The sequence below is a fragment of the Falco rusticolus genome, chromosome Z (assembly GCF_015220075.1).
Source record: "Falco rusticolus isolate bFalRus1 chromosome Z, bFalRus1.pri, whole genome shotgun sequence".
NCBI lineage: Eukaryota > Metazoa > Chordata > Aves > Falconiformes > Falconidae > Falco > Falco rusticolus.
This window is the reverse complement of record NC_051210.1, coordinates 2,136,349-2,151,455: the sequence shown is the minus strand read 5'-3', so window position 1 is coordinate 2,151,455 and position 15,107 is coordinate 2,136,349. Positions and strand designations below refer to the sequence as shown.

At 37.5% G+C, this 15,107-nt stretch overlaps 1 protein-coding gene across 2 annotated transcripts in view; it reads right to left on the bottom strand.

The window, feature by feature from the left end:
• Nucleotides 1-15,107, bottom strand: part of XRCC4 (X-ray repair cross complementing 4) — a 177,218-nt gene that overhangs the window by 54,358 nt on the left and 107,753 nt on the right. For both annotated transcript variants that reach the window (XM_037374165.1, XM_037374166.1), the window contains one exon: nt 5,200-5,344. In XM_037374165.1, coding sequence (XP_037230062.1) covers nt 5,200-5,344 — 145 coding nt within the window. The remainder of the gene's footprint in view (nt 1-5,199; nt 5,345-15,107) is intronic.

The window sequence follows — 15,107 nt, the reverse complement described above, 5'->3', positions numbered from 1 at the left end:
GGAAACCCCTGGCACTTCCAAACACCCAGTCAGCAATCGGGATCTGTTTTTTTCACTTCATTGCGATGTTTCTGAGGACTCCAAATACCTGTTGCACACTTTGAGCTCTTTGAAAAAGCAGAATTCATATGTTGAAAAGAAAGATTTAAATTAACTGGTAGCAAAGATCCTATCAAAATCAGTGTCACCATGACTGCATGTAAGTATTTGAGCAAAACCAAACATATCCAAGTTAAGGGAAAGCATCCCTTTCCTTCATTTTAAATGTAGGCCTGATTCTGACCGTCACTCAGTTTTATCAACCAAGCAAGAAGTGTCAAGCCAGCAAAAGTAAAATTTCAATTAAAAAAAAAAGACAGTAACAGCCACATCAAATGTACAAAACTAGACTTACACGAAACTGAAAGTTTTGGCACACAGGCGAAGTCAGAGCCACAGTGCTTGGTGTAAACACATTTTTCTTTATAGAAAAGGCAAGTAAATAATACCTGTTGTTTCTCAGTCAACTGAATTAAAAGTTTCTTGCCACTTGCTTCTCAGAATTATGAAGCATTTTCTCTGTAATAACATACTTTGGCTGTCTCTACTCTTATTCTCAAGAGAATCCAGCATATTTGCATCCATAATAAGGTTTTTCCTGCATTTAAGATGCTTTCCCCAAAACCACTTCTGTATTTGTACATATCCTCAACAGTATGTACACATTCAACAGCAAAGAAATTATAAACACTATGCAGTAGCCAGAACGGATTACATTTTGAAACATAAAGAATATCTGTAAAGAAATTTTGGGTCTTATCCAGTAAAGGCTTCCTCCTGTGTGGATGAGGACCATAAAGCTACATCCTTTATTATTAGGAATTAACAGACTGACAGAAAAAAAAAAAGGTTTTGCTTTTCTCAGCTATTAAAATTAAAATAATTTTGATAAACCAAAGCAGAAAGACAGATTTTTACTTATGGAAATAAAGCAATAGTTCTAAGCTGTAACAGAAAAGGAAGCTTTTCCCTGACTTTTGTTTTATTTACAAAGATACCAGCACTACTTGGGTTGCACTGTACTCTGTGACTACAGATTGTACAAGCTACACAAAGTATTCTGTATGCAATGACAATGATTAGTTTATAAAAGTGTGTAAAAATTTTTCTCATCTTCAGTAGGCACTATCTTCTCTCAAATAGGTCCAAATACTTTTAAAGTAAAACTATTATAGAAACATCCAATTATTTATAGGATTCATGCTGACAGGCCATACACTTAAGCCTCTATATTGAATGCATATTCTACATAGCTAATAGTGTTATTCATACGTAGTCCCCCAAGAGCTTTGGGTAATGCATCAGTAAGCATAATTTCTAACTGTGGATTGGGATTGCTTTTATTAATTTTTCTCCTCTGAGTATGAAATGCAAATTGTGAAAAGTAGAATTTGCATCTTAACTTGACTTACACATTATCTCTGCTTTGCACCTTAGGAAATGGCCAGATATTAAGTTACAGTTAAAGCTTCACCAATACCATCAGAGTTTACTGGAATCAGAATAATTGTATTTTACTTTCCTGACTCAATCATATTTTGAACTGTAAGAACCACCCTTTGTGACATTTTAAAGATGTGTAAATTGTGAACCACAGTTTGACTGTTATCAACTATAAGTAACATCTGCCTGCCTAAAGAAGCATTTCCTTTCATTGGGTACCTCAGATTTGAAAAACAACCTGCCAGAGACCTGGATAAACCTGAATCTTGGCAGTTGACTGACCAACTAATTATTCTGAATTTCCACTTTATCCTAAAGAGTATCTTTATCTCAGCAAATAATTAAACAGTCCATTTAGCAATCCTTATTCCACTAATCCTAGCTCAGTCCTTTGCTGATCTCATGTCTATACTTCTTTCACTAAACTTAATATTATCCAAAGCACATTTCCAAGTTTCATTAAAAACGTTCAGTCCTTGAATAAACTGCCACAGTAATACTAGATGTCTATACAGACAAATACAACTTGACTCGTTTTCCTGCCACTGCACCCACACACAAAGCATGAGAAAGGCAGTACTCCTTTTGCTCTAATTTCTGTGTTAAACAGATTTTTATTTGCATTTTTCTCAGTATTCTTGGTCATATCTAAGAATATATTTTCATTCCAAATGACTAGAGAATTGCTAACATAACTAGCCTCAACATCCATAAATCTAAAATACTTGCGGAAACAGAACCCTTTCATTTTTCATGACTCACTGTTTCCTTTAGATGCTCTTAATTTCAAGCATAAACAGTACTTTCTTACCATACTTTAAAATGTTAGGAGAAAGACAAAGAAGATGTAATACCTATTATGTGATAATAATGACTGTGCTGAAAAACGCTGTGTTTTCAAAAAACAATCTAAAAGCCAAAAAGAAAAGAAAAACTTGGATGTTCTCCTTCAGTAAAGAGGTTTTTTTTCTTCTGATTTAGGATCTCGTATCAATCAACTTACGATGCAACAATATAAAGACAGCATTATGCTCTTGATGTTTGGTTTGTAACTGCCCCTTCATTGCCTGGCAGTCATGAAACAAGCACTGATGATGTCAGCAAAACTCACAAATGGAAAGTAACTCTAAATCAGTTTTAATTCATTAAAGCAAGAACCGTGGGATACAATTCTATGTGACAGCACCTTAAAGTATTTACATTACAAGTAAAGAATCAAATCTTTCTGCAGGTCTGTGCAGGAGAGCTCAGAAATAAGGATTCATTCGTGCATTTGCAAATGTGATCACAATCTGTCATTTGATCCTCCTGCCAAACAGAAAAGCATGATACGCTTCCAAGGGCTGTATGTATTCCATATTTGTGATGGAGCACTTCCAAAGGTGAAGGAATTTAGAGGTTAACTTCCTCCCTGCCTCCCCAGCAGGCTGGGGTGGTTTGCTTGGATCAGTAGTTTTTTGTTAAGTGACACAATACTGGAAAACATTTTGGGCAGGACCCCAATGTACCATCAGCTTAAGATAAAGCCTTTCACATTGTGTAGGATCTAGCCTTCTGTCACTACAAATCACTGAACAGGCTTCATAAAAAGAGACATCTATATTTGTGAACTGGGTTATGATACTAATTCTGTATCTCCCTGCTTTTGACAGGCCAAGGAGTAGTGAAAATTACTAGCCAAGCAAACTGGCTGAAAGGTTGGTTAGCAGCTGGCAAAAGACAAGGTGAAGTTCAAACCCAAGAACTAAGCGGGGACATTGAGAAAAATAATCAGCAAAATGGAAATTGTTACAGTCCGGCTTTTGTAATGCTCCAGGTAAATGAGGAATAATACCTTTTTATCCAGTCGAACAATTCACACTGCCACTGTATTTTAAACTAAAGAAAGGACTGAAAAACACACTCCTGTACCAAGCAATTTCACATTTGATTTCTGAAGTCACCACAGGATCATAGAGCTACGTGGCTCTTTCATTGTCCGATACACCTCCACTGTTCTGGCAGGTACGTGCCAAGCAATGTCCTGACCTGTAGAGCAAAACTGTTGTTTACAATACAATTCACACACGCTTACTGCAAAAAGAAAAATGGGGATAGAGACTGACAGAATGGCTGTTCCATATGGTAAGCCTTAAAATATTACTGATTATGTTATAGACAAGAAGAAGAGCCCATCTTCAGATGTAGCCCGACATGATTCTAGAAGCATATTAGAAATGATTTGCACAGTACGAAAAACACAGCGTTGTGCCGTTTTTTCTAAAACTTGCAGTAATTAAAGGAATTAAACCAAAAAGATCAATATCCTCTTAGCCCTGCCCTTAAACACAGGGCTCCGGTATGCATACACCAAGGATTGCTCAGCCCAAGGCTTCTATATACCTGCAATCATTTGCCTCTGTAGGTTTTCCTTCCATGATCAATACTAAAAAGAATGAAATTGTATTTCAGGCAAACACAGTCAGGCTCTCAAAATCAAACTGACTATGTACCATGGGGAAAGGGCATTGTTCATTGCAATATACTGGACTTTAAATGAACAGAAGAGCAGAATTTGAAGTTTTTTCTAGACCGTTCTAAAAAAATATAATTATATTATTATTCTTTTTTAGTAATAAAACAGGATTGTAAGTATAAACATTGACCGCTGGCATCAAGCCACAACTTTCTATGTCAAAATAAGATAATTATCTTCCTCATTTGAACTGAAATCTTTGCTAAACACGGGAAATGTCTTTGTAGTCTACTTGTGTCCATGTCTGTTTAAACAGTTTATAATCCTTTGGATATTACAGAAAAAAGGGAAAAGAAGTATTTTCAAATCTAACTTACCACAGATCTTAAAAAAAAATCAGTTTTTGATGAAAATACCACCAATCATACTGCAGCTCCGAAGTAATTCTATGCATAACTAAGCACCTCCCCGATCAGGTGAAAATGTTTCTAAAAGTTGAGAGTGACACAAGACGAAGACGACTTTTATTGTGTTATAAATTCTGACCCCCTTGTCTTTAAGAGTGAATTCTTTCTTCTCCCCACTGATCTTATTTTCAAAAATCTATTCTTGTTTGTTAACAATGGTATTGTGAATTAATTTTTACCGAAATTACAAAGACAGAATCACAGGATGGTGAGGTTGGAAGGGACCTCTGGAGGTTGCCTAGCTCAGCCTCCCTCCTCAACCACAGCAGGTTCTCCAGGACCATACCCAGTTGGATTCTGAATATTTCCAGAGATGGAGACTCCACAACCTATTTAAGCAACCTGTTCCTGTGTTTCACCACCTTCACCGTGAAAAAAGACACTCATAATGCTACTAACTTTCGGTGACACAGCTTAGCTGAATCTGTCCATCTTAGTCTGACACTTGCTATAAATGCATCCATCTTTGTCTGCAGGGTTACATGGTAACCTACAGAACATTGTTTTAGTAGGCTTCAAAGTATTTGCTTAAAAGTCATCCAAGGCAATTAAAGAATTTTACAGTTGTTACTTCAGAGTTGTATTAAAATTACTAAGTGATTGGGACTGACAATTTAATCATTCACATCTATTGAAAGTTGGGTAAAATTACTGTAAATGACTATACGGAATGCAACACAAGAGTACTCAGTCTGAAATACGAAACTGCACAAGAGAGGACAAAGAAACCCAAACCGCAAACTCTCTGACATCTTTAGATATGAAAACATTTCATTATATACGAAAACTGCTTACTGTTTCCTGGCTGGCAGCTCTGTCTCGTACGCAGCCATCTTTGCTCCCACCCCGGCAGACTTTGCTGTCCTTTGTCTTCGCTTTCTTCTTGGAGCAGCATCAATGACGTCGGGGCTACGCAGAAGGGAATCCCTTTGTTCCAGTGCTGCCAAAAGGAAAATCATCAAAGTTGAAAAGAACTTGGAAGTGTTGCAAGACGATGCTTAAAAAATTTTGTTTATTTTTATTAAAATCTCTATACTGCTAAGATGGGGTCAGATTTGACAGCAGTTTGTGTCAAAACAAACAGATGACATAAAGGGAAATTAAAAAAAGACCACATTTAAACTAGACAGATAAGCTGTCCTCAACATCTCTTTGTAGTCAGGAAACAGAAAGATGGGCAGTCATAAACCAGAAATATACTGATGGTCTCCTCATTCCTCATTTCAGATTCTACAGTAACTAGAGAGGTAGCTTACAAAGCCCAGGGTCACCTACCTGAAGTTAGTCTTTGTTACATACAAAATAACTGAGGAAGACGTGCACATGGCACAGGGACACGACCCTGAGTGTTCCGCCTGCTACATGGCTTTTTTCAGACTACTGGTCTGCAGTATGGACAGCTATATACACCCAGAACAAAAAAGAATTAAATAACTGTCAATGTTCATTAGGATAAACCCTTGAGAGAAGGTTACTGTTGTGATCCAGCATTGTATTTTGTAATGTACTAGTCATTCCACTAACACGGACCTCCAGGCAACGAATCCTTACAGGTTCTGCTGGAGACAACAGGCAGAAAGACTGATGGACAGCCTGACGCCTGTTCAGTGAAGCATGAAATCATCCATCTGAAGCAAACCCATGCATAAGAAGTGGTCACACCGGCTCACTGGTGGAACCCGTGGAGCAGGTGGCCCTGGTTCAGACTAAACCTCTCCAAGTGACAAACAGTAGCTGCAGTCTGAAAGGAAGACAGGGAGAGCTCCTAACAGCTCGCAGCCCAAACCTGCACATCCCGTCCGTGATTCCACCGACGCCTCTGCTGAAGGAAAGTAAAGTAGGCTCCGTTCAGGTTCATTTACCTACAATTCTAATCTCCATCATTACCACAGAAACTACGATTTCACATCTGGTTCACACTCACATTATCATGTGAATTCATAAAAGATGCTTTATCATCACGCTAGAAAAACAAACCCTGCTCTGCCTTGACAGTCACCTACTTGAAGCAAAAATGTCGAGACAACTGGATCCTTCCTTAAGCTAAACCCCTCCTTTCCCTTGCTATTAATGCACTCAGAAGATACGGAGATATTTTTATCCCAGCTATCAACATGACTGTAGCATGCTTTTATTTGGTATGCCTGTTTTAAAAATAAAATCTTTAATTGCTTTGAATTTTCAAGATGATATCCAGAACAGCACACATTTCAACTGAAATATATGAAATAATAATGTAGTGACGGAAGCTGATGTTATTATGGGAAATTCCCTGATTATTACTTTCTGTGTGTTTTAGGAAGATTGAATCTCCATGTGGATGAAAGACACCATAATTTGAGATTCAATACCAAAGGTTTTCACTGGCAGTGCGTAATGGGTCCCATTCCTTCATTCCTTTCACAGTAGCTATCAGCCTCTACTGACAATGAAATGGGAAGAAAATATGCAACCCACAAGTAACATTTCCACTGTATCTCAAAAAAAACAAAAAAGAAAAAAGTTTCTGACCAATAACACTGCAAAATGAAACATGTAGATAGAGGCTCCCTAGAGCAGGTGCAACCACTGCTTACAATGAAGCATATGCTCAAATACCAGAACCTCTTAGTTTTTACTTTATACTGCATCACCGACTTAGATTTGTAGGGTGAAAACAGGTGCTAGTGGACATATTTTGAAGGCATAAGCTAATTACTAAGTTTCAAAGTCCAGTACAGACAAGACATGTTGCCTATAATAAATGCTGAAAAGGATTAAATTACAGCCCAATTGTCCACACTAAACTTTAACTAGCTGTGAATACTTTCCCAGTGCTAAATGTTGAAAGTATGTTTATGATAGTTACTATTTACTGGCAGCACGTTCAGGGTAGTGCATCTAACATTTACACTAACATTATTTTGTATATTTCAACATCACTTCCTAAAGTCAGCCCCTTCTTAATTAATACACACAAAATAGTTTATTACCAAGAACCTTGAACAATTTTATTACGATAGCTCTTATCCTTTCTTGTTGCTGTTCTCCCACACTCTGCTTCTGCCAAAAAGCAGATCCAGAAGTTAGCTACATATACATAAACAACACAATGCTGATGTTAAATAAATAATGTCTCCGTGCTTTTACTTGTGTAATATGCAACGGTGCTCATGACCCCCACGCTCAGCATTCTTTACTGTTTAGACACAAGTACTGTTTATCTTCTACTAGTGCTCTAGTGGTGCTCGAGTGAGAAAAATGGAAGAGAAATGTTCGTATTTGCAGCATATTGCATTTGTGCTAACTTCAGGCTGGGAAATGTTCTCAGTTTTCTACTAAACATCTCAATCTAATCTTTCCCATTAAAAAAATGTTGCTCTTCTGACATATTTAAACCCAGCAAAATAAAAAATATTGACCTAAATGATTCAGTTAAACCTGTGCAGTAGAGTTGACAGTTTCTATTGTGAGAATGTTCCTTTTTAAAACACCGAGAAGAATGCTTCTCATTCAGACAGCCTAGAATGAAATGTTACGAATAGTAGTAAACTGGCTCAGAGATAATTGCTGATCACCATAGGTTTGGGGTTTTTTTTGTGGTTGTTGTTGTTGGTTTTTTTGTTTGTGGGGGGTTTTTTTGTTTGTTTGTTTTGTTTGTTTCTTTTAAGCCAAACTACCTCTTAGGTTAGAACTGCTAATGAAATGATGGCATATACTTGAAGTTTAAAGTATCATGCATCACCATATGACTTTTAACACCCACCCACTACTGCTGCCCAAAAATAATTCTCATTAATGGATTTATTTATAGCACTTGACTAAAAGCCAGAGAAAGCTTCAGCAAAATATTATCCATTGCTCAACACACAATCATTTGGAAAACTGAGAGACAGTCTTGAACATAAACCTAGTTTTTAATTCTGAAAAACTTTCCTGTCTAAAATTTCATCACCATTCTAAGGAAGTTAAGTTCCTTGAATTCTCATGAAATTTAATTTCTTCCATCGGCATTGTGTAATACGATATGAATGACTATTATACCTTTGAGAAGAACAGTACCAATTCAAATACAGACAAGAGCATGATGTGATGAAAGCCAGTTAATTAAACCATGTAAACCACCAGGGCTGATGAAGAGAGAAGTTCCCAATATACAACATAACTTCTGCTGGTGAATAAGTTTGCAAGAAATAAGATTGATAAGAGAGCAAGAAAGGGAATCATAGTTCAAGAATATTTGTGCTTAAGAGGATTAGAGACTTTACATAAAAACTTTATGGTTTTTTTTTTTGCTGTTTGAAGAGTGATACTATTCTGTGGGTAGAGGGAGTTTTCAAAGAAGAAAGGATATTCTAGAAAATAATTTCAACTGAAAACTAAAAATAGCTTTCACTGGTTTGGAAGTCAGAATGAAATTAAATCAATTTAGGCTCATAATGTTGGGAGCTTGGAAACAGACGATGCCTTTACTCTAATACAGAAAAACACCAGGAACTCATTCGCAGGACCTTTGGTACATAGCACCTTGCATCCACAGAGAACAGCACTGCCTCTTCCTAGCTCTCTGCTGGGGGCAAAATCATTGCAGGGGACATGCCGGCAATGAAAGGGGGCAGATATGTTCGCCCAACTCCCCGCATCAAGGTCTGATCCTGGCAGCATTGTTTACTGTACTAACATAGCATCATGACCTCTGAAAACTACAGGCGCCTTAAAATTAATTTCTATAGCTCCCTTACAGCTATATCTTTAAATTGACTTTTGTGTTAATTTATTTTGATACACAGAAGTCAATTATTTAAAAATAAATACCTTCCAATCTACCACATTCACTTTTCAGTCTCAAAAAAAACCTACCCACCTTCATTCCCTGTATATCATTACCTATAATGAAAATTCTACAGCTTTAACTTTTCTAATTATTAATGACAGTGTTGTACTCACAGAAAACAGAATCCAGATCCTCTCAGTACAAGCTCTATTCTCATTAAAGGACTAAAAGCAGTACTAAAAGAATAGCTTTGCCATAAAAAAAAAAATAATGGAAAGGAGCATAGCAAACAAAAAATCAGTCCACATTTGAGCAATCTGTTTGCCTACAGTGACCTAACTTCACACAGATAAAAAACATACCCTCAACATCCACATTCCTGACAGGTGTACTGCAAACAGGAAACAAAAAGTAGTAGTGCATGAGATTTTACATATAGCAAACACAGTCACAGACATCGCTTCTCTTTACCTTGCTACCATATATTTAAGATATAACAAAGGATTCCCAAACTTGAACACTTATTTCATTCCTATCATTGGAAACATCTCGTGAAGCTGCTACATTTGCTTAGCTAAACTGTCCTGTGTAGGTCCAGATTAAAACTCTGTACCCTAATAGTATTTTGAAAATGATCTATTGCTGACTTTTAATGCAATATGGATGGCAGCAGAACATAGACCTTGTTATTTATAGTTGAAAGACTACCTCAGTGTCCTCATCTACTTATATTTCTATCCTATTGGTAACTAGCCTCAAGTGTATCGTATGTTTTTTGTTATCTTAATACCCATCATTTGTTTCCCTTGATAAAATACTTCTTTTCCTCTCTCAGTGTTTGTGTTCCTTACCATGCTAAGTTACATTAGAGGGGGATGTGTCCTTTGCAAATACATCCCTACAGCCACAGGTCCCGTGGGATTAGTCCCACTGGTTATAATGCCCAGGACAGATTCTAAGTTAACCACAGTAACTCCAGCAAAGGAGACACTGCAAAGGAAAACATATTTAAACTCTGTACTGCTATCAGATTTATTTCATTGAATTATCAGGACATAACACAAAACCAGTCACCAATGTCAACGGGATTCAAGGAACATACACATTTCTGGCACGTACCACTAGATTAAAGGTATTTAGCATCGTAAACTTGCTTCCTCACAATAAAGAATCTGCATTATAAAAAAATTATGTTATAAAAAAACCCACCCAACTTTATTTTTGGATTGGAATGGAACAGGAAAAAATTATAAAGGATGCAAGCATTTATCCTCAAGAAAAGGACTGGCTTTTGTTTAAAATGATCTCCTGTCCTGGAGATTTTATCAACAGCAGCACAAAAGTCTGCCAATTTTAATTTCTGTTCTGAACGAAAATTTACCCGATTCCTTTTTCATCAGAGTAGTAAGGACATTCAAAAAATCAGATTTTCAGATATTAATGCCATCACAGGTCCCCTAAATTCCTCTCAGAGCCCCCCGTTAACAGAACAGAATTTCCTGGCTGAATTCTGCTCAACTCCAGGCAGCATGTGTTGCTCCACAGAGGTATCAATCGAACTTCCAAGTTCTGCTGTCTCTCTTTAATGAAGCAGATGAGAAAAGGAGGCTCAGGGAGACCTTGCTGCTCTCCACAACTGCCTGACAGGGGCTGTGGGCAGGTGGGGGTCGGTCTCTTCTGCCAGGTAACAAGTGACAGGACAAGACGAAACAGCCTCAAGTTGCACCAGGGGAGGTTTAGGTTGTGTATTGGGGAAAACACCTTCACGGAAAGGGTGGTCAAGCATTGGAATAGGCTGCGCAAGGAGGTGGTGGAGTCACCATCACTGGAGGTGTTTAAAAGTTATGTAGATGTGGCACTTAGGGACACGGTTTAGTGGTGGACCTGGCAGTGTTGGGTTAATGGTTGGACTCCATGATCTTAAAAGCCTTTTCCAACAAATGGTTCTATGATTATACAATTTAACTTAAAATCAGTCCCTTGCTCAAGGACCTTGCCATTTTCACTAGGATGGTTTCTTTGGGAAACAACCAGGCTGCACACAAAATTACTGCCTCTTCTGCCTGTGCCTTTACTCAGCACTGGTAGCAGATAAACTAGACTGAAAGATGACAAAGTGGTCACAAAATGGGCACCAGGACTACCTGTGACAGCTGCTCCCCAAGTCATGAAAGAAAAAAAAAAAAGGGGGGGAAGCAGAACTTAGTGCTTTAATCCTTGACTATAGTGTAACTTCAGTAATTATGTGGTTTCTCAATCTCAGCCTAATTCCTAAGGGATCACCATAGCTGATAATAATTAGCGTCTCTTTGACATTCTCAGCAGAGTCTCCTAAATGAGCGGGTATGGAAATGAGTGTGTCTCACTGATGCAGGCAATTCCTGCAAAGTAGGATTAAGTCATTCTTGACAGGCAATTTAGGAAACATCACTTCTACCTATGCTAAAGTTATCCTGTATATACATATTCTGGCCATAATCAGGCATTTCTCATAAGAAATACATCTATTTAGATCACTCAGAGATCCAAAATTAAATATTGGTATTTACGGTTCATGCATATGCTTCAGTGCAAGTAACAGGAATATGTCACTATTTTAATTTTAGGAAAACAGTGAGAACCATTTTCCATTCCCTTTGTCTGTTCTACTTTATATTTCATTCTTTGTATAAATTTGGGTTTACCGTACCATAATACCCTGGGGCCTACAGACAGTTGAGACTGCAGTTCTATAAATTTTCTGTCAGTTAGTCATTAACATTTATTTTTATAAAGAATATCTCCAAGGGAAGTGTTTATGAAGACACATTTTAAAACAACTCCAGCAAAAAGTTTAGATCCAGCTATACAAAATTTATAAATTGTATCCAGTTCAGTAAGGACGCTTACATTTCACCCTCCTAGACTATATTACCACTGACAAAGCGCTCTGTCTTAACAAGTAAACTTTTCTATCTACAGACTGCTCTTTTCCTGATGCCACCCCTTTTCAAAACCTTTTAAAATATAATTCTTTTCTTTAATTAAAAAAAAACTTATTTAAAACCTGCAGGGAAGCTTATCAATTTATAATAAAAACATGGCTTCCTTCTCAATGCTTATTTATGGGAGATAACTCAGGTGCTTATCTGTTACCAGTTGATATCATCTTGAAACTAGATGGCCAAAAAAAAAAAAAAAAAAATCAGTGTAAATTTGACAAATAATAATTTTGGCCAGGAAGCATAAACAAGTCTCTTTTCATATATCAAAATTTCAGAGGAGAAAAAATAAGTTTTAAAAATATCTGCAGAGACTCTGAAGGAGCTCGTTAATTTTAAACATCAAAACCATGATCTCTAATAGAAAGCCCTCTTTTAAAAATACTTTGATATGGGATATTTCAATGAAACATATGCACTTAATCGATGAGATACTAATTTTCAATAATCCATAATAATGTTTGTTGCTAAAAGTACTTTAGTAACACCATAATTCTAAGAAAGTCATTGCTTATAAACATGGTTAAAGGTTACGATTTACCAGTAACTCAGCGATCTTGAAAATTCCCACAGTACACAGCTGTCTACCATATATTTGTAGTGTCTTTGGCCCCTAAAAATTATTACCTGCTTTACAATGCAAACAGAAAGCTTTGCAACATGCTCCAATCTTTCCTGACATGGGTCAGGTAGGGGCTCCGTCATGAAGCAGTGAAAGCTAAGGGATTGCAGCTCTGATATCTGAAATCTACTAACAATTACCATTGCTTTCCCTGCCTTATTTGTACGGATGCTTGCAGAAGCAGCGGCAACGTTGGCGGCTCAGGTGCTGTGGTGGTTTCTGACTAGCCAAGGGCTGTTTGGTGACAAGTTGGGCTGCTCAGCAACAGCATGTTCCAGCTTTCCAATGGTCTGCTGAAAGATCAGGTTTATCACCTGTAGCTTCCGAAGTCCGTTTCCACCTCTGACCCTCACATCTTTTTGAAACTGCATTAATGCTGCCCGAGGAGACTGATTTTTGTGTACCACGGCTGGACGTGCTGTCGCCTAGCACACCAGCAAATCCGAGTTCAGGCAAAAGCATTTAAAAAGTCGTTGTCTGAAAAGGTTTAGATGAGCTCAGTGTCCTGGGTGTGACTGTTTGCTGGAGTCATTCTCTGGACTCCCTTGATGTTCTCTTTGGATCATCTGTACCACCCAGGGTGGAGGCAGGAGGCTTCTGAACAGCATCCCCAGGAGACATTAAATGGCACGCAGGTCAAGTAAACAAAACAACAAAACAGAGAGAAGAATTAAAAACATCAAGCTAAGAAAAGCTTTGGAAAAAAAAAAAAATTCCTGGCTGTGATCTTTCGATGCAGCGTGAGGTAACAGAGTACAAAGTCATTTCTCACCAGGTATGTAAAACATATACCTCATGCCTGCAATTCCAGCTGACAGCTTTTTTGCTCTAGTGAATTTTTCTGGTCTACAGCTTATGCTGGTTGCTGAGCCTGCCCAGCTTATCCAAGCCCTAGCACTGACAGCGGTGGGCTTCCAAGTACCACCTCTAAGGTTACCCCATACATCAGACACCACTTACTATTATGCCTAAACCCTGCCTGTGCGGATGGGGGGGTCTGGTGTTTGAAAGTTGCCTTTCAAACACCTAAAACACATAAAACCCCTAAAGAGGAGGTTTAATAATGGCAATTATGTTACTTTATCTATTTCAAATCATTGATATTTTGTTAGTCTTTATGTAAAATTGTCACCGTAATGCTCTTTAGAATGCGAAGATAAAGTAGCATAGCTATTTACGAGCATTTTGAAACAGGGATTCTGAATTTAAGCTAATGGTAAGCCTCAAGCCCTTGGACATGCATTTGTAAGAAATATAGCTACTCCTGCACTAACTTCTTCACTCAACATCAGTATATCTTGCATGGTGAAATACACAACAGTGATTGAAAAGATCTGTAAACAATAAAGACTTCTGACTCTTTTTTCTTTTTCTTTTTTTCTTTCGTTTCTTTAGATAAAGCACTGGGTTGTCCTTGTGCTTGACTAGTCTTTAGATTATATAGTCTGTCACCCGGAATTGTACATAAAGCCAGTTTAGAAGATGATCACCTTGACACACATATTTTATTCACTAAGAAGCCTGCAGGAATCATGAGGCCAGTGAGATCCGCCTCTGTGTACCAAAGGTAGTCTTAAATTAAAAGCAAGTGCGAGCTACGCTCCGGCCATAACCTACCCAGTGCCCTGAAGTTGCACCACAGGGCTTTGAAATAGTGAAGCTTAGACTCTTATGCCATGAAAATGATTTCTTTCCCCATTACACTATTTTTGAGGAAATCAATACAACTCAAGGGAAGCCACAGGCTGCAATAACTCTGGAAAAATCTGTGTTTTCATAATGATGGCATTTTATGGTGAATAAATTACTAACCTCTACCAAAAGCTTTATTGTGTGGCATTTTCTAAGCTGCCTTAGAATTTATTTATTTATTTTTAGTTACTATTATAAATTCCATTTTTTGGGGAATAGATACTTCAGGTTGAGAAACATTTCAGGCAGAAAAATCTAAAATAAAATTCTATTTAAACATGAACTTTGCCTGCCTATATTTCACCGTATATTAGTAAGGAAGAATAATAATGTTTAAACAAATGCTACATTCAGATCGGAAACTATTTTGCTACTTGCTTATATAGCAACATAAACATGTTGTCCTATCTGTTTTCTCCGAGAGACAAAAAGACAGATTTCAAAGTTTAAAACAATTTACTCTAAAAGTTAGTGACATAAGCCCTATGTCCCTTTATAACAATATGCAACTTTAACCTTGGAACACAGAACAGCTACATTAAAACTGTCCTTGTATGTGAAAATGCATAGCTAATGATTGGATTGAGCCTAATCGTTCAAAATTTTGTTGTCAAAGGAAAAACGCTGAGGAAGCATTAGACGACTGAAAAAGGAC